The 24,245-nt window shown below is 44.3% G+C and overlaps 1 protein-coding gene across 1 annotated transcript in view; it reads left to right on the forward strand.

Annotated features, from left to right (window-relative positions):
* Nucleotides 1-24,245, forward strand: part of LOC139386696 (collagen alpha-1(XI) chain-like) — a 216,715-nt gene that overhangs the window by 164,663 nt on the left and 27,807 nt on the right. The window contains exons 32-45 of the mRNA XM_071132517.1: nt 3,909-3,962; nt 5,339-5,383; nt 5,482-5,535; nt 6,627-6,671; nt 6,792-6,845; nt 8,141-8,248; nt 8,496-8,603; nt 10,611-10,700; nt 13,066-13,119; nt 17,005-17,112; nt 17,280-17,387; nt 20,491-20,544; nt 20,902-20,955; nt 24,184-24,245. The exon at nt 24,184-24,245 is cut by the window's right edge and continues 46 nt beyond it. Of these exons, the coding sequence (XP_070988618.1) occupies nt 3,909-3,962; nt 5,339-5,383; nt 5,482-5,535; nt 6,627-6,671; nt 6,792-6,845; nt 8,141-8,248; nt 8,496-8,603; nt 10,611-10,700; nt 13,066-13,119; nt 17,005-17,112; nt 17,280-17,387; nt 20,491-20,544; nt 20,902-20,955; nt 24,184-24,245 (998 nt within the window). The remainder of the gene's footprint in view (nt 1-3,908; nt 3,963-5,338; nt 5,384-5,481; nt 5,536-6,626; nt 6,672-6,791; nt 6,846-8,140; nt 8,249-8,495; nt 8,604-10,610; nt 10,701-13,065; nt 13,120-17,004; nt 17,113-17,279; nt 17,388-20,490; nt 20,545-20,901; nt 20,956-24,183) is intronic.

A 24,245-nucleotide genomic window follows, 5' to 3' on the forward strand; every position in this document is an offset into this window, starting at 1 on the left:
AGCACAGTCACTGTCCTCACAAATAGCGCAGTCACTGTCCTCACAAATAGAACAGTCACTGTCCTCACAATTAGAAGTCACTGTCCTCACAAATAGCACAGTCACTGTCCTCACAAATAGCACAGTCACTGTCCTCACAAATAGCACAGTCACTGTCCTCACAAATAGCACAGTCACTGTCTTCACAAGTAGCACAGTCACTGTCCTCACAAATAGCACAGTCACTGTCCTCACAAGTAGCACAGTCACTGTCCTCACAAGTAGCACAGTCACTGTCCTCACAAATAGCACAGTCACTGTCCTCACAAATAGAACAGTCACTGTCCTCACAATTAGAAGTCACTGTCCTCACAAATAGCACAGTCACTGTCCTCACAAATAGAACAGTCACTGTCCTCACAAATAGCACAGTCACTGTCTTCACAAATAGCACAGTCACTGTCCTCACAAATAGCACAGTCACTGTCCTCACAAATCGCGCAGTCACTGTCCTCACAAATAGAACAGTCACTGTCCTCACAATTAGAAGTCACTGTCCTCACAAATAGCACAGTCACTGTCCTCACAAATAGCAGTCACTGTACTCACAAATAGCACAGTCACTGTCCTCACAAATAGCACAGTCACTGTCTTCACAAGTAGCACAGTCACTGTCCTCACAAATAGCACAGTCACTGTCCTCACAAATAGCACAGTCACTGTCCTCACAAATAGCACAGTCACTGTCCTCACAAATAGCACAGTCACTGTCCTCACAAATAGCACAGTCACTGTCCTCACAATTAGAAGTCACTGTCCTCACAAATAGCACAGTCACTGTCCTCACAAATAGCACAGTCACTGTCCTCACAAGTAGCACAGTCACTGTCCTCACAAGTAGCACAGTCACTGTCCTCACAAATAGCACAGTCACTGTCCTCACAAATAGAACAGTCACTGTCCTCACAATTAGAAGTCACTGTCCTCACAAATAGCACAGTCACTGTCCTCACAAATAGAACAGTCACTGTCCTCACAAATAGCACAGTCACTGTCCTCACAAATAGAACAGTCACTGTCCTCACAAATAGCACAGTCACTGTCCTCACAAATAGAACAGTCACTGTCCTCACAAATAGCACACAGTCACTGTCTTCACAAATAGCACAGTCACTGTCCTCACAATTAGAAGTCACTGTCCTCACAAATAGCACAGTCACTGTCCTCACAAATAGAACAGTCACTGTCCTCACAAATAGCACAGTCACTGTCCTCACAAATAGAACAGTCACTGTCCTCACAAATAGCACAGTCACTGTCCTCACAAATAGCACACAGTCACTGTCCTCACAAATAGCACAGTCACTGTCCTCACAATTAGCACAGTCACTGTTCTCACAAATAGCACAGTCACTGTCCTCACAAATAGCACAGTCACTGTCCTCACAAATAGCACAGTCACTGTCTTCACAAATAGCACAGTCACTGTCCTCACAAATAGAACAGTCACTGTCCTCACAAATAGAACAGTCACTGTCCTCACAAATAGAACAGTCACTGTCCTCACAAATAGCACAGTCACTGTCCTCACAAATAGAACAGTCACTGTCCTCACAGATAACACAGTCACTGTCCTCACAAATAACACAGTCACTGTCCTCACAAGTAGCACAGTCACTGTCCTCACAGATAGCACAGTCACACATACACAGGTAGACAGATGTATTCACTGTATGAGAGTGCATGTCTATGTGCTATGAAGCACATCCACTATAACACGGAACCCAGACCGGCTGCGTCATCCCGTATCAATGTATTTTGTCCCCCCACACCAAACGTGATCACGACACGCAGGTTAAAATATCAAAACAAACTCTGAACCGAATATATTAATTTGCGGGACAGGTCGAAAAGCATTAAACATTTATGGCAATTTAGCTACCTAACATGCACACACATAACATAGAGACAATCCACCACTACCTAACATGCACACACATAACATAAAGACAATCCACCACTACCTAACATGAACACACGTAACATAGAGACAATACACCACTACCTAACATGCACACACATAACATAGAGACAATCCACCACTACCTAACATGAACACACATAACATAAAGACAATCCACCACGACCTAACATGAACACACATAACATTAAGACAATCCACCACGACCTAACATGCACACTTGTAACATAGAGACAACCCACCACGACCTAACATGCACACACATAACATTAAGACAATCCACCACGACCTAACATGAACACACATAACATTAAGACAATCCACCACGACCTAACATGCACACTTGTAACATAGAGACAACCCACCACGACCTAACATGCACACACATAACATTAAGACAATCCACCACTACCTAACATGCACACACATAACATAGAGACAATCCACCACTACCTAACATGCTCACACATAACATTAAGACAATCCCGCACAAAACAAGGGCGGGTCAAACTACTACATATAGGGAAGCTTATTAAACCAAAATAAACACAGGTGAAACTGATAAGACAAAAACCTTACAGACAAACGAAAAAGGGATCGGTAGCGGCTAGTAGGACGGTGACGACGACCGCCGAGCGCCGCCCGAACAGGCTGGGGAGCCAACTTCGGCGGAAGTCGTGACAAAACCAATGAGGAGGTGGGAGAGGCAGGACTTGCAGCGTGATCTGCGTCACAAATAGAACTGACTTCTATTTTAGTTCTTGGCAACGCGGATGCTGGTTGGCTCGCACGAGCAGTGTTAGTGCAATAATTGAATAATATAGTGGTCGGGGTATAACTCTTTTTCTTAATGTATCTGTATTTTCAATGCTACTTGAAGGGATACCACATTGGTAAACTCCTATGGGTTTCATTCTTTAGTCAACATGGTAATTATCATGCCAAAGGGAGCACTTTGCCGGGTCGTGCTACCTAGTCCCGCGGGTCGTTTATTGGACTGGTATTGTGATGGCCGTCAATGTGGCAACAGCTAAACGGCTGATGTGTGTCAAACAGGACCAACCTCGTCTTTCTCTCATATGTCTTCGTTTCCAACTGTGTGCTAACAAGCTAGCGCCTCTTAGGTTTTTCAGCGAGACTCTTTTAGCCCTGTGTCACTTTCTATTCTGTGTGAGGCTTGATTATATTGGACAGAGGTCACTTGAAATGTAGTATCTATTCCTGTCCGCTCTTCCTCTCTCTGTCCGTCTCTCTTCTTCCTCTCTCTATCCATCTCGCTATCCATCTCTCTTCTTCATCTCTCCATTCCTCTCTCTATCCATCTCTCTTCTTCATCTCTCTATCGATCTCTCAATCCATGTCTCTTCTTCCTCTCTCTATCCATCTCTCTATCCATCTCTCTTCTTCATCTCTCTATCCATCTATCTTCTTCATCTCTCTATCCATCTCTCTATCCATCTCTCTTCTTCATCTCTCTATCCATCTCTCTATCCAACTCTCTTCTTCATCTCTCTATCCATCTCTCTATCCATCTCTCTATCCAACTCTCTTCTTCATCTCTCTATCCATCTCTCTATCCATCTCTCTTCTTCATCTCTCTATCCATCTCTCTTCTTCATCTCTCTATCCATCTCTCTTCTTCATCTCTCTATCCATCTCTCTTCTTCATCTCTCTATCCATCTCTCTATCCATCTCTCTATCCCTCTCTTCTTCCTCTCTCTATCCACCTCTCTCCATTCCTCTCTCTATCCATTTCTCTTCTGCATCTCTCTATCCATTTCTCTTCTGCATCTCTCTATCCATTTCTCTTCTTCATCTCTCTATCTTCCTCTCTATCCACCTCTCTCCATTCCTCTCTCTTCTTCATCTCTCTATCCATTTCTCTTCTTCATCTCTAACTATCCCTGTATAGTTCCTTCTGTTCTCTAACCACCTCTCCGTTCACAGGGCTCCAGTGGCTTCCCTGGATTCCTCGGCTCCAACGGAGAGAAAGGAGGAAGGGTGAGGCTCTTTAGATCATTCCATGTCTCGTAACATGTCTCGTAACATGTCTCTTCACCCTCTTCTATGTATTTAATGATCAGTTATTTTACCAGGTAAGTTGACTGAGAACACGTTCTCATTTGCAGCAACGACCTGGGGAATAGTTACAGGGGAGAGGAGGGGGGGATGAATGAGCCAATTGTAAACTGGGGATTTTTAGGTGACCGTGATGGTTTGAGGGCCAGATTGGGAATTTAGCAAGGACACCTCTAGGACACCAGTCTGAAATACTCTTGTGGAACTACATTCCTTAACCTCCAAGTAGGATTAAGAAAAACTACTGTCAAAGTAAAGTATGACAAGTAGATTCAAGAAGGACTACTGTCAAAGTAAAGTACGACAAGTAGATTCATGAAGGACTACTGCCAAAGTAAAGTAGCACAAGTAGATTCATGAAGGACTACTGCCAAAGTAAAGTAGCACAAGTAGATTCATGAAGGACTACTGTCAAAGTAAAGTACGACAAGTAGATTCATGAAGGACTACTGCCAAAGTAAAGTAGCACAAGTAGCGTCAAGAAGAACTACTGCCAAAGTAAAGTAGGACAAGTCAATTCAAGAACTACTGCCAAAGTAAATAATCAAGTCAGTACAACTCAATAGTAGGGGAAGTGGAGTGGAACATCGAAGTCTAGCACTGCCCAGCAGGAGTCCAGTGAAGAGAGGATGAGAGGAGGGAGGAGAGGGGAGGGAGAGAGGAGAAGAGGGGGGGGGGGAGTAAGAAGGGGGAGAGGGAATTGGTAAAAGAGGCTCCTTTCCTCTCAAACAGACAGACAGACAGACAGACAGACAAACGGTGAGGAGTGAGAAGTAGACAGACACTTAGTCTACATCCCAAATGGTACCTTGTTCCCTATTTAGTGCACTACTTTACACCAGGGATCTATGGGGACCTAGTGCACTAAATAGGGAATAGAGTGCCATTTGGGACATTAACCCTAGACACATCAGGAGCCGATATGCCAGAGCTGACAGGCAGGTCACGCTGTCAACTTTAAGTAACTCTGGGTAATGTGGGTATATGTCAACTCACCGCGTGCCCTGATTTTCAGATTTATTTCTCTAAAAGATGTTGCAGATCGTTTTATCTCATTCATCCACAGAGCAGTCTGTCTGTCTGAGGGAGCTATAGTGTGTTTGAATGATCTTAACTTTGTGTGTATAGATTAATCTGTAATTACTGTTTACCTCATGTTTATCAGTCAATATATATAGTCAATGTATCCTTTCTATTTCTCTTATATCAAGTTTGATTGTTTGTTTGAGATCCCCCCCCCCCCCCCCCCCCCCCCCCCAGGTCTCACGAATAAAGATGTTTGTGTGGTTGTTTTTCAGGGTATCGCTGGTAAATCTGGACCCAGAGGACAACGTGGCCCAACGGTAAGAACCTGGAAACTCATCATCTCTCTCTTCTAACACAACACCATCTCTGAGTTGCTATGATGATGATTGGTCATCTCTGTGTTCCTGTAATCTAGGGTCCCCGTGGTGGAAGAGGTGCCAGAGGACCAACTGGAAAGCCAGGTGCTAAGGTCAGTTTATATGCGTCTCGATGACCCATCCAGAAACATCTTCTAGCCATATTTGGTTCTATGAATAAACGGCAAATTACATCAAGTGCAGCTCAGATGTTTGAAAATATATTAACATGATTTGACCCGGGCCTACTTTACAATATTATAATAATAATAATAATAATAATAATAATAACAATAATAATAATAACAATAATAATAATAATAATAATAATAATAATAATAATAATAATAATAATAACAATAATAATAATAATAATAATAATAATAATAATAATAATAATAATAATAGTAATAATAATAATAATAATAATAATAATAATAACAATAATAATAATAATAATAATAATAATAATAACAATAATAATAATAACAATAATAATAATAATAATAATAATAATAATAATAATAATAATACTAATAAAAATAATAATATTAATAATAATAATAGTAGTAATAATAATAAAAATAATAATAGTAATAATAATAATAATAACTTTATTTGTGTAGCGCTTTTCAATACTAATAAGGAAGTGCATCACATCATTAAATAATACAATCAAATAAAATACTAACAAAGAAAGAAAAACAATAAGAAGGAGAAATGAAAAACAAAAGATAGCTATTTAAAATGTTACATTAAAACCATCTTTCTAAAAGTATATTCTCAGCAGGGATTTAAAACGAGGCACTGGCTCTGCAAGCCTGATCTCTGGCAGACCATTCCACAGTCTAGTGGCCCTAATGGAAAATGCCCGGTCTCCTTTAGTTTTCAACCTAGACTCTGGAATGGTCGTCTCGTAGCTACGCTAGCTTGGTCACCCGGGAGCAGCGAAACTGAATGCTATGATTGAGGATGATGTCACCAAGAGGAAGGATATACAGGGGGGGGGGGGGGGGGGGATGGGCCCCAGAACTGAGCCCTGAGGGACACAATAGTGAAAAAAGTGTTTGGGGTGATACAGAACCACCCGTGCTCGCTGAGGCAAATCTGCCACAAAGATATGACCTGAAGCAGTCAAGGACAATGCCGAAGATTCCAACCCATCTCTCCAGCCTATATCTGACTGTGTTTGTCTGCTCCACAGGGAACATCAGGCAACGACGGACCTCCCGGTGGACCAGGAGAGAGAGTAAGTACTAAATATATGTATTCTGTTCTATTGCAAAGAATCTGCGGACATGTTTTAGTTGGAGGTCATTGGGAGGAGGTTGAGGATTAAGGATGTTCAATTTTTCTTATTTTATCACAGGGACCTCAAGGACCCCAGGGGCCAGTCGGCTTCCCAGGTCCTAAGGGCCCAAACGTAAGTACCCTTCCTAGGACCTAAGGGCCCTAACCTATGTACCCTTCCCAGAACCTAAGGGCCCTAACCTATGTACCCTTCCCAGAACCTAAGGGCCCTAACCTATGTACCCTTCCCACAACCTAAGGGCCCTAACCGATGTAACCTTCCCAGAACCTAAGGGCCCTAACCTATGTACCCTTCCCAGAACCTAAGGGCCCTAACCTATTTACCCTTCCCAGAACCTAAGGTCCCTAACCTATGTACCCTTCCTAGAACCTAAGGGCCCTAACCTATGTGCCCTTCCCAGAACCTAAGGGCCCTAACCTATGTACCCTTCCCAGAACCTAAGGGCCCTAACCTATGTACCCTTCCCAGAACCTAAGGTCCCTAACCTATGTACCCTTCCCAGAACCTAAGGGCCCTAACCTATGTACCCTTCCCAGAACCTAAGGGCCCTAACCTATGTACCCTTCCCAGAACCTAAGGGCCCTAACCTATTTACCCTTCCCAGAACCTAAGGTCCCTAACCTATGTACCCTTCCCAGAACCTAAGGGCCCTAACCTATGTACCCTTCCCAGAACCTAAGGGCCCTAACCTATGTACCCTTCCCAGAACCTAAGGGCCCTTACCTATGTACCCTTCCCAGAATCTAAGGGCCCTAACTTAAGTACCCTTCCCAGAACCTAAGGGCCCTAACCTATGTACCCTTCCCAGAACCTAAGGGTCCTAACCTGTGTACCCTTCCCAGAACCTAAGGGCCCTAACCTATGTACCCTTCCCAGAACCTAAGGGTCCTAACCTGTGTACCCTTCCCAGAACCTAAGGGCCCTTACCTATGTACCCTTCCCAGAACCTAAGGGCCCTAACCTATTTACCCTTCCCAGAACCTAAGGTCCCTAACCTATGTACCCTTCCCAGAACCTAAGGGCCCTAACCTATGTACCCTTCCCAGAACCTAAGGGCCCTAACCTATGTACCCTTCCCAGAACCTACGGGCCCTAACCTATGTACCCTTCCCAGAACCTAAGGGCCCTGACCTATGTACCCTTCCCAGAACCTAAGGGCCCTAACCTATGTACCCTTCCCAGAACCTAAGGGCCCTAACTTAAGTACCCTTCCCAGAACCTAAGGGCCCTAACCTATGTACCCTTCCCAGAACCTAAAGGCCCTAACCTATGTACCCTTCCCAGAACCTAAGGGCCCTTACCTCTCCTTTAAAATAGCTGATGGTACTACAGTATGTTTTACAGTGTCATTCTACTTCAGCAATGTGGTCCCTATTAACTTAACCTGTCCATCTCATCTCCCTCAGGGGCCCCCTGGTAAAGACGGAATGCCTGGTCACCCTGGGCAGAGAGGAGAGACAGGTTTCCAGGGAAAGACTGGCCCACCTGGGCCTGGAGGGGTTGTAGGACCTCAGGTAGGCCCACACACTACACACTACACACTACACACTATGCACTACACACTACACACTACACACTATGCACTACACAATACACACTAAACACGTTTATCAGGACACTAGGGAAATTAACCTGTAATCATTCACACACTAAATTATGTAAAACATGTACTTGAAAACCTATTTTTACTAGTTTACTGTCATCTAATTAGCATAAACATGCGATTCAGTATGTAAATCTGGTGTTGTGTCTGTCTGCCAGGGACCAACGGGAGAGACCGGCGGCATCGGAGAGAGAGGACACCCTGGTTCCCCTGGACCCCCCGGAGAGCAAGGTTTACCTGGAGCTGCTGGGAAAGAAGGAGGAAAGGTAAACAAACTACCGTATGACTCGACAATGGTCTCACCCGGCCAAAGCATTTTATGAAGAAAATGGGGGGTGGGGTTGAAAACACAATCACAACTGGGCTTTGTCTATTGAAATACCAGAATAGGAACAATGGATAACAACACTTACTCTTGTCATGGAAAACCTAATGGCACATATCTAACAATGTACGCTAATTTCCAAAAATCTTGAGAATAGATTTCATGAAAATAGCAACAGGTTATTTTCCAAGATCCTCTATTAAAATATGCTCATTGAAGATGATGACGATTAGATTTAACATTCAGATTGTCAATGTGGAGTAGGTGGAGTAGGTGAAACAGAATCTTAGGATGTTCTGAGTGCAAAGTAAGAGAGAAATTACATGTGTGGAGGTTCAATTCTACAACCACCTAAAAAGGAAGCGATTCCCAAACCTTCCATCACAAAGCCATCACCTACAGAGAGATGAAACTGGAGAAGAGTCCCTTAAGCAAGCTGGTCCTGGGGCTCAGTTCACAAACACAAACACACCCCACAGAGAGATGAACCTGGAGAAGAGTCCCTTAAGCAAGCTGGTCCTGGGGCTCAGTTCACAAACACAAACACACCCCACAGAGCCCCAGGACAGCAGCACAATTAGACCCAACCAAATCATGAGAAAACAATAAGATAATTACTTGACACATTGGAAAGAATTAACAAAAAAACAGAGCAAACTAGAATGCTATTGGCCCTAAACAGAGAGTACACAGTGGCAGAATACTTGACCACTGTGACTGACCCAAACTTAAGGAAAGCTTTGACTATGTACAGACTCAGTGAGCATAGCCTTGCTATTGAGAAAGGCCCTGTAGATAGACCTGGCGCTCAGGAGAAAACAGGCTATGTGCACACAGCCCACAAAATGAGGTGGAAACTGAGCTGCACTTCCTAACCTCCTGCCCAATGTATGACCATATTAGAGACACATATTTCCCTCAGATTACACAGACACAAATAGAATTCTAAAAACAAATCCAATTTTGGTTAACTCCCATATCTACTGGGTGAAATACCACAGTGTGCCATTACAGCAGCAAAATGTGTGACCTGTTACCACAAGAAAAGGGCAACCAGTGAATTACAAACACCATTATGGTCCAGGAATAGAACAGAGATAGACTGGGGTGTTTCCAGGAATAGAACAGAGATAGACTGGGGTGGTCCAGGAATAGAACAGAGAGAGACTGGGGTGATCCAGGAATAGAACAGAGATAGACTGGGGTGATCCAGGAATAGAACAGAGAGAGAGACTAGGGTGGTCCAGGAATAGACTGGGTGGTCCAGGAATAGAACAGAGATAGACTGGGGTGGTCCAGGAATAGAACAGAGATAGAGACTGGGGTGGTCCAGGAATAGAACAGAGATAGAGACTGGGGTGGTCCAGGAATAGAACAGAGATAGACCGGGGTGGTCCAAGAATAGAACAGAGATAGAGACTGGGGTGGTCCAGGAATAGAACAGAGATAGACTGGGGTGATCCAGGAATAGAACAGAGATAGACTGGGGTGGTACAGGAATAGAACAGAGATAGAGACTGGGGTGGTCCAGGAATAGACTGGGTGGTCCAGGAATAGAACAGAGATAGACTGGGGTGGTCCAGGAATAGAACAGAGATAGAGACTGGGGTGGTCCAGGAATAAAACAGAGATAGAGACTGGGGTGGTCCAGGAATAGAACAGAGATAGACTGTGGTGATCCAGGAATAGAACAGAGATAGAGACTGGGGTGATCCAGGAATAGAACAGAGATAGACTGGGGTGGTACAGGAATAGAACAGAGATAGAGACTGGGGTGGTCCAGGAATAGACTGGGGTGGTCCAGGAATAGAACAGAGATAGACTCGGGTGGTCCAGGAATAGAACAGAGATAGAGACTGGGGTGATCCAGGAATAGAACAGAGATAGACAGGCTTTGTCTGTCATGATATACCCTATCTCATGTAGTCTTCCTCTATCTCTCCTCCAGGGTGACCCAGGTCCAATGGGTACGTCTGGGAAGGTTGGCCCAGCCGGGCTCCGGGGCTTCGCTGGACAGAGAGGTCTTCCTGGGGCTAATGTAAGGAACTGTTCCCCTTGCATCTACACAGCAATCTCCATGGAAACACATCGTGATACTGGTACCTCCCTAGATATGTACCAGCTGATCGTGATACTGGTACCTCACTAGATATATACCAGCTGATTGTGTTACTGGTACCTCCCTAGATATATACCAGCTGATCGTGATACTGGTACCTCCCTAGATATGTACCAGCTGATCGTGATACTGGTACCTCACTAGATATATACCAGCTGTTAAGGTCATCTCTGGGTTAGAGGATATTCGTTCTAATGGACTTACTAATAGGTTCGCCATATTTAAAACAATCAGAGTTGATAGACACGGTCTCTCAATATGCAGTAGGCAACGTATTTGTGTAGTCACACATGTTGCATCCATACTTGATCCTTTAATAGACAGAGTCGGAGAGACCTATTACACACACACACACACACACACACACACACACACACACGCTCATACTCCTCTCCTCCCGGTCTTTTAGTGAGAGCCACACGAGCGATTTATGGGTCAATAAATAACTTTCAGTGCTGTTGTGGTACTTCCAGGGTTCTAATACACAGTGGTAGAATGTGGCAAGGGAAGAGATGAGAGCACACACACACACACACAACTGCACACACACACACAACTACACACACACCCACCCATACACACGCTCCACCGCCCTCTGGCTCTGTCTGTCTTGGCTGAGGCTCAGTGTGTAAATGTAAATGACCAATTAGACCAAAAGCCAAAAGCCTTGCCAGCCTCTGGCCCAGCAGCAGCACGAATCAGATGGTACCTCTACCACTAGTACTGCTGGTGACACCACCATGACGGCTAGGAGTTACGACCGTGTGGTTGGGACCAGGAGTTACGACAGTGTGGTTGGGACCAGGAGTTACGACAGTGTGGTTGGGACCAGGAGTTACGACCATGTGGTTGGGACCAGGAGTTACGACTGTGTGGGTGGGACCAGGAGTTACGACCGTGTGGCTGGGACCAGGAGTTACGACCGTGTGGCTGGGACCCGGAGTTACGACCGTGTGGCTGGGACCCGGAGTTACGACCGTGTGGCTGGGACCCGGAGTTACGAACGTGTGGCTGGGACTAGGAGTTACGACCGTGTGGTTGGGACCTGGAGTTACAACCGTGTGGTTGGGACCAGGAGTTACGACAGTGTGGTTGGGACTAGGAGTTACGACCGTGTGGTTGGGACTAGGAGTTACGACCGTGTGGTTGGGACTAGGAGTTACGACCGTGTGGTTGGGACTAGGAGTTACGACCGTGTGGTTGGGACTAGGAGTTACGAACGTGTGGTTGGGACTAGGAGTTACGACCGTGTGGCTGGGACCAGGAGTTACGACCGTGTGGCTGGGACCAGGAGTTACGACCGTGTGGCTGGGACCAGGAGTTACGACCGTGTGGCTGGGACCAGGAGTTACGACCGTGTGGCTGGGACCAGGAGTTACGACTGTGTGGTTGGGATCAGGAGTTACGACCGTGTGGCTGGGACCAGGAGTTACGACCGTGTGGCTGGGACCAGGAGTTACGACCGTGTGGCTGGGACCCGGAGTTACGACAGTGTGGCTGGGACCCGGAGTTACGACCGTGTGGCTGGGACCAGGAGTTACGACCGTGTGGCTGGGACCAGGAGTTACGACTGTGTGGTTGGGACTAGGAGTTACGACCGTGTGGTTGGGACCAGGAGTTACGACCGTGTGGTTGGGACCTGGAGTTACGACCATGTGGCTGGGACCAGGAGTTACGACCATGTGGCTGGGACCAGGAGTTACGACCGTGTGGCTGGGACCCGGAGTTACGACCGTGTGGCTGGGACTAGGAGTTACGACCGTGTGGCTGGGACTAGGAGTTACGACCGTGTGGTTGGGACCAGGAGTTACGACCTTGTGGTTGGGACCAGGAGTTACGACAGTGTGGCTGGGACTAGGAGTTACGACCGTGTGGTTGGGACCAGGAGTTACGACCATGTGGCTGGGACCCGGAGTTTCGACAGTGTGGCTGGGACCAGGAGTTACGACCATGTGGCTGGGACTAGGAGTTACGACCGTGTGGCTGGGACTAGGAGTTACGACCGTGTGGTTGGGACCAGGAGTTACGACCATGTGGCTGGGACCCGGAGTTACGACTGTGTTTTATCTAATAGTGGATGGTTTTGGCGGGCCTCGATGTCCTTGCTCACAGATACACTCTCTCTCTCTCTCTCTCTCGTTCTCTTTCTATCTCTCTCACTCACACACACAAACACACACACACACACCTACTCAGCCACACTCTCTCTTTCATACACACAGATATGTACACACACAGTCTAACCCTCCTCTCCTCTCTCTTTTCTCTTGTTCTCTCCATCCAGGGTCCAGCTGGTTTGAAGGGAGGCGAAGGACCACAGGGTGCCCAAGGCCCCGTCGTAAGTATTGCGTTACCATGGTTATCCCGTCACTCCCGCCACCGTATTGAGAAAATTATTTTAGAGACACTGAGCAACACATGGTAATGAGGTCTGTTTATAGCCTGGTAGGCAGGACAGGTGGTTGGTCCATAATGAGGTCTGATAATAGCCTGGTAGTCTAGTAGGCAGAGCAGGTGGTTGGTCCATAATGAGGTCTGTTTATAGCCTGGTATACAGGACAGGTGGTTGGTCCATAATGAGGTCTGATTATAGCCTGGTATACAGGACAGGTGGTTGGTCCATAATGAGGTCTGATAATAGCCTGGTAGTCTAGTAGGCAGAGTAGGTGGTTGGTCCATAATGAGGTCTGATTATAGCCTGGTAGTCTGGTAGGCAGAGTAGGTGGTTGGTCCATAATGAGGTCTCATTATAGTCTGGTAGGCAGAGCAGGTGGTTGGTCCATAATGAGGTCTGTTTATAGCCTGGTAGGCAGGACAGGTGGTTGGTCCATAATGAGGTCTGATTATAGCCTGGTAGTCTAGTAGGCAGAGCAGGTGGTTGGTCCATAATGAGGTCTGTTTATAGCCTGGTATACAGGACAGGTGGTTGGTCCATAATGAGGTCTGATTATAGCCTGGTATACAGGACAGGTGGTTGGTCCATAATGAGGTCTGATTATAGTCTGGTAGGCAGAGCAGGAGGTTGGTCCAGAATGAGGTCTGATTATAGCCAAGGTAGTCTGGTAGGCAGAACAGGTGGTTGGTCCATAATGAGGTCTGATTATAGCTTGGTAGGCAGGACAGGTGTTTGGTCCATAATTAGGTCTGATTATAGCCAAGGTAGTCTGGTAGGCAGAGCAGGTGGTTGGTCCATAATGAGGTCTGATTATAGCCTGGTAGTCTGGTAGCCAGAGCAGGTGGCTGGTCCATAATGAGGTCTGATTATAGCCTGGTAGGCAGAGCAGGTGGTTGGTCCATAATGAGGTCTGATTATAGTCTGGTAGGCAGAGCAGGTGGTTGGTCCATAATGAGTTCTGATTATAGCTTGGTAGGCAGGACAGGTGGTTGGTCCATAATGATGTCTGATTATAGCCTGGTAGTCTAGGTGGTTGGTCCATAATGATGTCTGATTATAGCCTGGTAGCTTGTTATTTCATTCAGTTGACTCCCTATTCAATGATATTGAACACCGTGTTTGGAAATCTGTTTTAATGTGTTTTTATCAAGATTGGATGTTGGGGTGTTTTGTTAATTCACCGCCAAACTTCACTCACTCGTATGGTGCACTAGTTTGTGTCTGTCAGCTAGAAGCAGCAGGATACAAAATTCTCCGTAACTGAGTGGGCTGGTTTCTCTTTGAACCCTCAATGATGTCTGCTCTACCACAGCGACTCCCCAAAGATGCATGATGGGAATGTGAATGTGAGAATGTTAAATATCCTACAGTTGGAGGGAATTGAATCTCTTAGAGGTATGCATGACAGACAGGCGGCTTTGAACTGTCTGACATTTAGTCAGAGCGATAAACACTGTCTCTCTGTAATTGGTTAAAAGCGACAGACCACTGTTAGAGAGATGGTAGATTAGGCCAGAGGAGAAGAGAGAAGAGAATGAGAGGAGAGGAGAGGAGAGGAGAGGAGAGGAGAGGAGATGCACGGCATGCATAATGGAACCAGGAGGGTTTGACAACAAGTGAGAGTGTTCCGTGTCATTGGAAGCATTCTCATGTTCTAGAGTTCCAACGTGAGTATGGACGGCATACATAATGGAGGTTCTGAAAAAAGGAAAGGGTTCTGATTCTGGTGGTTCTAAATGGTGGAAGATTCTGTCTGACAGGAAAGACTCCGTGCTGGGTAATGGCTGGAAGCCGTTGAAAAGACTGTTTTCTTTATCGCCATGATGTCAGAGAAACTCCCCTTCAAAGAAATTGTATGACTCTGAAAAGTTTCCTACGCAAACACACACACACACACACTCACACACTCACACACACACACACACACACACACACACACACACACACACACACACAGCAGTTATTTGATATTTTCTTTCATCAATTTCTTGCCAGGGGGTGGGTCGGAGTTCAGTTTAGTCAGAAAGTTGTGTGTGTGTGTGTGTGTGTGTGTGTGTGTGTGTGTGTCAGAGGAGATCTCTGCCATGAAACAGACTGGCCCTCAGGGTAGCAGGTGGCTGCTCAGATGTGTCCCTGAATCAACGTGTGTGTGTGTACAGTGTGTACTGTGTGTGTGTGTGTGTGTGTGTGTGTGTGTGTGTGTGTGTGTGTGTGTGTGTGTGTGTGTGTGTGTGTGTGTGTGTGTGTGTGTGTGTGTGTGTGTGTGTGTGTGTGTGTGTGTGTGTGTGTGTGTGTGTTTGCTTAGGAAACTTTTCAGAGTCATACAATTTCTTTGAAGGGGAGTTTCTCTGACATCATGGCGATAAAGAAAACAGTCTTTTCAACGGCTTCCAGCCATTACCCAGCACGGAGTCTTTCCTGTCAGAGGTCTCTCTGTTAATCCTGTCTGAGTGGCCAGTCTGAATGCAGCCCTGAGGTCTCTCTGTTAACCCTGAGTGGCCAGTCTGAATACAGCCCTGAGGTCTCTCTGTTAACCTTGAGTGGCCAGTCTGAATACAGCCCTGAGGTCTCTCTGTTAATCCTGTCTGAGTGGCCAGTCTGAATACAGCCCTGAGGTCTCTCTGTTAACCTTGAGTGGCCAGTGTGAATACAGCCCTGAGGTCTCTCTGTTAACCCTGAGTGGCAAGTCTGAATACAGCCCCGCCCGAGGTCTCTCTGTTAACCCTGAGTGGCCACACTAGCATACTACTTAGAATACACGCCCAATACATTACTCCGTTCTAGGTAATATACTGTAGTAGCTATTCCTACTAAATAACTAATATTCCTAAACACTGACTATGCTGATAGCTACTGCAGGGTTCCTCAACTGGTGGCCCACAGGCCGAATTTGGCCCAAGGGTGGTTTTATTTGGCCCGCAAGTTTTCAAAAATATACATTTTAATTTTTTTTATTGTTGGAAATAAAAAACTGGAAAAACACCAGGAAATCAGCTCCAAGTGATTTGTATTTAAGAAATCTGTTCCCAGGTATTCCCACACAAAATCGAGAGACATATGATCGCGTACAATTTTTAAAACAATTTTTTTAACCTTTATTTAACTAAGCAAGTCAGTTAAGAACAAATTCTTATTTTCAACGACGGCCGAGGAACAATGGGTTAACTGGTCTAGGAACAGTGGGTTAACTGGTCTAGGAACAGTGGGTTAACTGGTCTAGGAACAGTGGGTTAACTGGCCTAGGAACAGTGGGTTAACTGGTCTAGGAACAGTGGGTTAACTGGTCTAGGAACAGTGGGTTAACTGGTCTAGGAACAGTGGGTTAACTGGTCTAGGAACAGTGGGTTAACTGGTCTAGGAACAGTGGGTTAACTGTTCCTGACCTATGGGCCGTTCTGACGTAAGAATGTAAGAAAGGTTTGAAATGATTCTGTTTTAGTCAAACATTATATCTGTTTGGGCTTCTTGCGGTCAATTTGCAATTATTTGTAATTATGTTCAGGCCCCCCCGACCATCCGCTCAAGAAGAAAATTGTCCCGCAGCTGAATATAGTTGAGGGATCCCTAAGCTACTGTATTGAGGGAAAATGTACTTACTATGACTGTGATACTGTATGTGGTTTTCCCACCTTCTATTGATGAATTCACTAACTCTAGATAAGAGAGTCAGCTAAATGAATCAACGCTGTAAGTGGCTCTGGATAAGAGAGTCTGCTAAATGACTCACATGTACGTGTAAATGTGATGGATATTGCAATAGAACAGAATGATTCTCAAAGGTCAGCGATCGGTCCTGTTGATGTTGGTAATGTGTTGTTGGCTGGGCAGGGTTCTCCTGGAGAACGAGGTGCTGCCGGTCCTGGAGGTCCCATCGGTCTATCAGGACGCACTGGACCCCAGGGAGGCCCGGGTCCAGCCGGAGAGAAAGGGGGCCCGGTGAGTACACACCTCAGAACACACACAGTTCTTAGACTTTATTCAAAACTTTTTATTTTTCAGTCTTTTGTCAAGTGATGTTTTCATCACACAAAAAATGTAAATCATGAACCGTGTGTATTTTAACTGTTTGTTGACTGTGGCCCCTAATATCTGTCTGTCCCCAGGGAGAGAAAGGTCCCATGGGACCAGCTGGTCGTGACGGTATCCAAGGTCCAGTTGGTCTTCCTGGCCCTGCAGGCCCCCAGGGGCCCCCTGGAGAGGACGGAGACAAGGTACAGTAACCTATAGTTACATAGACAGACAAGGTACACTAACAGACAGACAATGTACACTAACGTATAGTTATAGAGACGGAGAAGCTACAGTAACCTATAGTTAAAGAGGCAGACAAGGTACGCTAACTCATAGTTGTAGGCCCTGAGATAGACTAGCTTCCTGTCCAGCAGATACACTTGTAAATTAAGCTGCCTCATACTACAGAATTAGCAAATAGGCTCCTGCCCTATGAGCCATTATGGATCCTGACCTATGGGCCGTTCTGCCTCCTGCCCTATGGGCCGTTCTGGCTCCTCCCCTTGGGCCTTCTGGCTCCTGACCTATGGGCCATTCTGACTCCTGCCCTATGGGCCGTTCTGGCTCCTGCCCTATGGGCCGTTCTGGCTCCTGACCTATGGGCCATTCTGCCTCCTGACCTATGGGCCGTTCTGGCTCCTCCCCTTGGGCCGTTCTGGCTCCTGACCTATGGGCCATTCTGACTCCTGCCTTATGGGCCGTTCTGGCTCCTGACCTATGGGCCGTTCTGACTCCTGCCCTATGGGCCGTTCTGGCTCGAACAAGGCTTACATACTTACTTTTCAGTAATTGAGAGTTTAGTTCACTGATTGAAGGTATAGTTCAGTAATTCAAAGTTCAGTAATTGAAGGTGTAATTTATAGTTCAGTAATTGACAGTATAGTTCAGTAATTGACAGTTTAGTTCAGTAATTCAAAGTTCAGTAATTGACAGTATATTTCAGTAGTTGAAGGTATAAATCAGTAATTTAAAGTTCAGTAATTGACAGTATAGTTCAGTAATTGACAGTATAATTCAGTAATGTTCAGTAATTGACAGTTCAGTAATTGACAGTATAGTTCAGTAATTGGCAGTATAGTTCAGTAATTTACAGTTCAGTAATTGGCAGTATAGTTCAGTAATTGACAGTATAGTTCAGTAATTGACAGTATAGTTCAGTAACTGACAGTATAGATCAGTAATTGACAGTATAGTTCAGTAATGGACAGTATAGTTCAGTAATTGAAGATATAATTCAGTAATTTATAGTTCAGTAATTGACAATATAGTTCAGTAATTGACAGTATAGTTCAGTAATTAACTGTATAATTCAGTAATTTACAGTTCAGTAATTGGCAGTATAGATCAGTAAATGACAGTATAGTTCAGTAATTGACAGTATAGTTCAGTAATTAACGGTATAATTCAGTAATTTACAGTTCAGTAATTGACAGTATAGTTCAGTAATTGACCGTACAGTTCAATAATTGAAAGTTCAGTAATTGACCGTACAGTTCAATAATTGACAGTAAAGTTCAGCAATTGACAGTATAGTTCAGTAATTTATAGTTCAATAATTGACAATATAGTTCAGTAATTGACAGTATAGTTTAGTAATTGACAGTATAGTTCAGTAATTGACAGTATAGTTCAGTAATTAACTGTATAATTCAGTAATTTACAGTTCAGTAATTGACAGTATAGTTCAGTAATTGACAGTACAGTTTAGTAATTGACAGTATAGTTCAGTAATTGACAGTATAGTTCAGTAATTGACAGTATAGTTCAGTAACTGACAGTATAGATCAGTAATTGACAGTATAGTTCAGTAATGGACAGTATAGTTCAGTAACTGACAGTATAGATCAGTAGTTGACAGTATAGTTCAGTAATTGACAGTATAGTTCAGTAATTGAAGATATAATTCAGTAATTTATAGTTCAGTAATTTACAGTATAATTCAGTAATTTATAGTTCAGAAATGGATAGTATAGATCAGTAATTGACAGTATAGTTCAGTAATTGAAGGTATAATTCAGTAATTTACAGTTCAGTAATTGGCAGTATAGTTCAGTAATTGACAGTATAGTTCAGTAATTGACAGTATAGTTCAGTAATTGAAGGTATAATTCAGTAATTTACAGTTCAGTAATTGACAGTATAGTTCAGTAATTGACAGTATAGTTCAGTAATTGACAGTTATGTAATTGACAGTATAGTTCAGTAATTGACAGTATAGTTCAGTAATTGACAGTATAATTCAGTAATTTACAGTTCAGTAATTAACAGTATAGTTCAGTAATTGACAGTACAGTTCAGTAAGTGACAGTATAGTTCAGTAATACATTGTACTGTATACCGTACCATGTGTAGGGGATAAATGCTGTTGTTCTGGGCATAGCATTGGGACGAGGCAGAGCTGATAGTGTGATTGATACACATGCCAAATGTTTTGTGGGTTAGAGTATTACATTAGAGCTATTATGATGTTAATGACTTTCTATGGCATGTTTAATTATGCTGTTGGATAGGTGTGAAAATGTTTCAGAAACGAAGCTGCAGAGTAGACACACACACACACACACACACCCACACACACACACACACACACACACACACGCGCGCGCGCGCGAGCATTGCCATGAACTAATCCTTTTTTGTTAGTTTGGGGCAAACAAAGTGGCTGTTCTTAGCTAATCCCCTGTGTAATGGATTTATATCTAACAAGGGTGTGTGTGTTATCATCACATACACACACACACATACATACATAAACACACACACACACACACAAACACACACACAAACACACACACAGAGACACACACACACACACACACACATGCGCACACACACACACACACACATGCGCACACACTCACACACATACACACACACACATACTCACACATACACACACATACACACATACATACACACATACATACACACATACATACACACACAAGCACACACAAGCACGCATACACACACAGCCGTCCTCCATAGCGACAGTGTGACAGTAGGAGTGTCAGTAGAGGGATAGACCGAGACAAGTAATCAAATCATTGCAAACACTAACTCCAAGGTCTTTGACCAATCAAATTAAGATCTCCACTAATAATATTTACCACCCAATCACAGTAAAAGTGACATTTGGAAAATATTGAATAGACAATGAGGCAAAACGTTTTTTTTTTAAAGATGGGCTAAAATAAAATAGACTCAAATAAAATAGGATCAAGGCTCTTTGGGTCCTACTATATAAAAATCAATGTGTTGTCGTCATTATCATAATTGGTGTTGTTGTGTGTTCTGTCCCAGGGAGAGGTTGGTGAGCCTGGCCAGAAAGGAAGCAAAGCAGACAAGGGAGAACAGGTGATTTCTCATCATTTTCTTTTCCTCCTGTAGGAAAGGTTTCTAGAGAAACCTCTTGAGAAACCTGTACTTGTCCACGGACCAGAGGATATGAAACACTGCTCCAGTATACTCCTAGGAAGTCACCTCAAATTACCTAAAGAGTGTTCGTTGTTGCTAATATGGTCCATTATTTAGGGACAACTCTGTTGTCTCCTTGTTGTCTTTGTCCCTGTTAACTCTGTTGTCTCTGTCCCTGTTAACTGTTGTCTCTGTCCCTGTTAACTCTGTTGTCTTTGTCCCTGTTAACTCTGTTGTCTTTGTCCCTGTTAACTCTGTTGTCCCCTCTAACTGTCTCTGTCCCGTGGTTGTTTGTAGGGACCTCCTGGTCCAGGAGGTCTTCAAGGTGTCATCGGAGCTCCTGGTCCTGCTGTGAGTATTCAGTCACCTTTAACCTTTCACCTTTCAACTTCAAACTCTCACCTCAGACCCAACTCATCAACCATGAACTGTTACCCCTCAACTCAGCCGCCTCTCGTGTTATTCTAACATAGACAGAGTCGGGTGGCAGACCAGCTTCAATTCATCGCAGATATTACTAAAGGATAAATATTCATCACAGATATTACTAAAGGATGAATATTCATCACAGATATTACTAAAGGCAGATATATATTACCGATATTAGTAAAGGATGAATATTCATTGCCTATATTACTAAAGGACAAATATTCATCACAGATATGAATAAAGGATGAATATTCATCACAGATATTAATAAATAATTAATATTCATATTCATCACATATATTACTAAAGGATGCATATTCATCACAGATATTACTAAAGGCAGAATATATATTACCGATATTACTAAAGGATGAATATTCATTGTATATATCACTAAAGGATGAATATTCATCACCTATATTACTAAAGGACAAATATTCATCACCGATAATATAAAAGGATAAATATTAATCATATATATTACTAAAAGACGAATATTCATCACATATATAACAAAAGGGCAAATATTAATCACAGATATTAATAAAGGATGAATATTCATCACAGATATTAATACAGGATGCATATTCATCACAGATATTAATACAGGATTAATATTCGTCACAGATATTAATAAAGTATGAATATTCCTCACATATATTAATAAAGCATGAATATTCATCACAGATGTTACAAAAAGGCAGAATATATATGACAGATGTTACTACAGCTAAGCGGCTGCAGTTGTGACTTCTGTTGGAGTGGGGGTTTCTCTTTTTTAGTACCCAAATACCCGAGACCTAAAATACCTTTGTCCAGAATGAGAGTAGAACACGCCTATAAAAAGCTTATAACATGCCTACAATAAGCCTCCAACAAGCCTACAATAAGCCTCCAACAAGACTACAACAAGACTACAACAAGACTACAACAAGCCTCCAACAAGACTACAACAAGACTACAGAAAGCCTCCAACAAGCCTACAGCAAGACCATAATAAACCTACAAGAAGCCTACGGCAAGACTATAACAAACCTACAAGAAGCCTACCGCAAGACTACAACAAACCTACAACAAGCCTACCACAAGACTACAACAAACCTACAAGAAGCCTACTGCCAGACTACAACAAACCTACAATAAGCCTACAGCAAGACAACAACAAGCCTACAACAAGCCTACCGCAGACTACAACAAGTCTACAGCAAGACAACAACAAGCCTACCGCAAGCCTACAGCCAGACTACAACAAGCCTACTACAAGCCTACAGCATTACTAGAGCAAGACCACAACAATCCTACAACAAGCCTACAGCCAGACTACAACAAGCCTACAGCATCACTAGAGCAAGACCACAACAATCCTACAATAAGCCTACAGCCAGACTACAACAAGCTTACAACAAGCCTACAACAAGCCTACAACAAGCCTACAACAAGACTACAACAAGACTACAGAAAGCCTCCAACAAGCCTACAGCAAGACCATAATAAACCTACAAGAAGCCTACAGCCAGACTACAACAAGCCTACTACAAGCCTACAGCATTACTAGAGCAAGACCACAACAATCCTACAACAAGCCTACAGCCAGACTACAACAAGCCTACAGCATCACTAGAGCAAGACCACAACAATCCTACAATAAGCCTACAGCCAGACTACAACAAGCTTACAACAAGCCTACAACAAGCCTACAACAAGCCTGCATCAAGCCTACAACACGCCTACAACAAGCCTACATCAAGACTACAACAAGCCTACAACAAGCCTAGAACAAGCCTACAATTTGACTGGAGTGAAAGGTCAACGATGTTATCATAAAACACGCAAGAGACCTGTAGACAAGATCTGGAAGTGAGCAGTCTGGAGACTACAGAGACTACAGCAGTCTGGAGACTACAGAGACTATGGTAGTCTGGAGACTACAGAGACTACAGGAGTCTGGAGACTACAGAGACTACAGCAGTCTGGAGACTACCGAGACTGCAGCCACCTGGAGACTACAGCAGTATGGAGACTACAGAGACTACAGCAGTCTGGAGACTACAGAGACTACAGCAGTCTGGAGACTACAGAGACTACAGCAGTATGGAGACTACAGAGACTATGGTAGTCTGGAGACTACAGAGACTACAGCAGTCTGGAGACTACAGAGACTATAGCAGTATGGCGACTACAGAGACTACGGTATTCGGGAGACTACAGAGACTACAGCAGTCTGGAGACTACAGAGACTACAGCAGTATGGCGACTACAGAGACTACGGTATTCGGGAGACGACAGAGACTACAGCAGTCTGGAGACTACAGAGACTACGGCAGTCTGGAGACTACAGAGACTACAGCAGTATGGCGACTACAGAGACTACGGTATTCGGGAGACTACAGAGACTACATCAGTCTGGAGACTACAGAGACTACGGCAGTCTGGAGACTACAGAGAAGAAGAGTTACAGTTAGACTCAGGGAGTCTTACCAAACCCCTTTGGCCAGCTTGTTCTTAAAAAAACAAAACAACAAACAACCTTGTCTCAAATCCCTACGTGATCCTGCAGTAGCCTTTACACTAGTCTCACAAGCCAGACTCCACAGTCTTCCATTTTGTTGTGCTGTTATTTCTGGCCAAGCAGGACTCTCTGCGTCCCAAATGATACCTTATTCCCTTCCCTTTATAGTGCATAGGCTTCTGGTTAAAAGTAGGTCACAACATAGTGTTGGTAAACCTACACTCAACTCAGATCTTCTCAGCTCAGATCAGACCCATCGCATAATTCACTCTGTCCAAGATATTCTATATCTGCATGTTCCAGCCCCCCTAGAACATTTCCCCCTGGTCATTTCTACTGCTGATCTGACATGAGTCAGGCGTTCAACTGAAGACTGTTGGTCAGCACCTCATATGCAGTCTCTCAGCCTCTCTACCTCCGCCCCTCCAGAGCCCCCTCTCACTCAACCCCGTAGTGCTGTGGTGCTCCCATAGATTCAGTCAGCACATTTCAGGTCCTCACTTTCTCTCTCGCTCTCTCTCTCTCTCTCTCTCTGTCTCTCACTCTCTGTCTCTCTCTCTCTCTCTCTCTCTTTACCCGCTCTCTCTCAATCACCTCTGTGGTGTCACAGTGACCTCTAATCTTTGACCTTTGACCTCCAGGGTACTGATGGTGAGTCAGGACCCAGGGGTCAGCAGGGTATGTTTGGCCAGAAGGGAGACGA

This window comes from Oncorhynchus clarkii, chromosome 28 (assembly GCF_045791955.1).
Source record: "Oncorhynchus clarkii lewisi isolate Uvic-CL-2024 chromosome 28, UVic_Ocla_1.0, whole genome shotgun sequence".
Taxonomy (NCBI): Eukaryota; Metazoa; Chordata; class Actinopteri; order Salmoniformes; family Salmonidae; genus Oncorhynchus; species Oncorhynchus clarkii.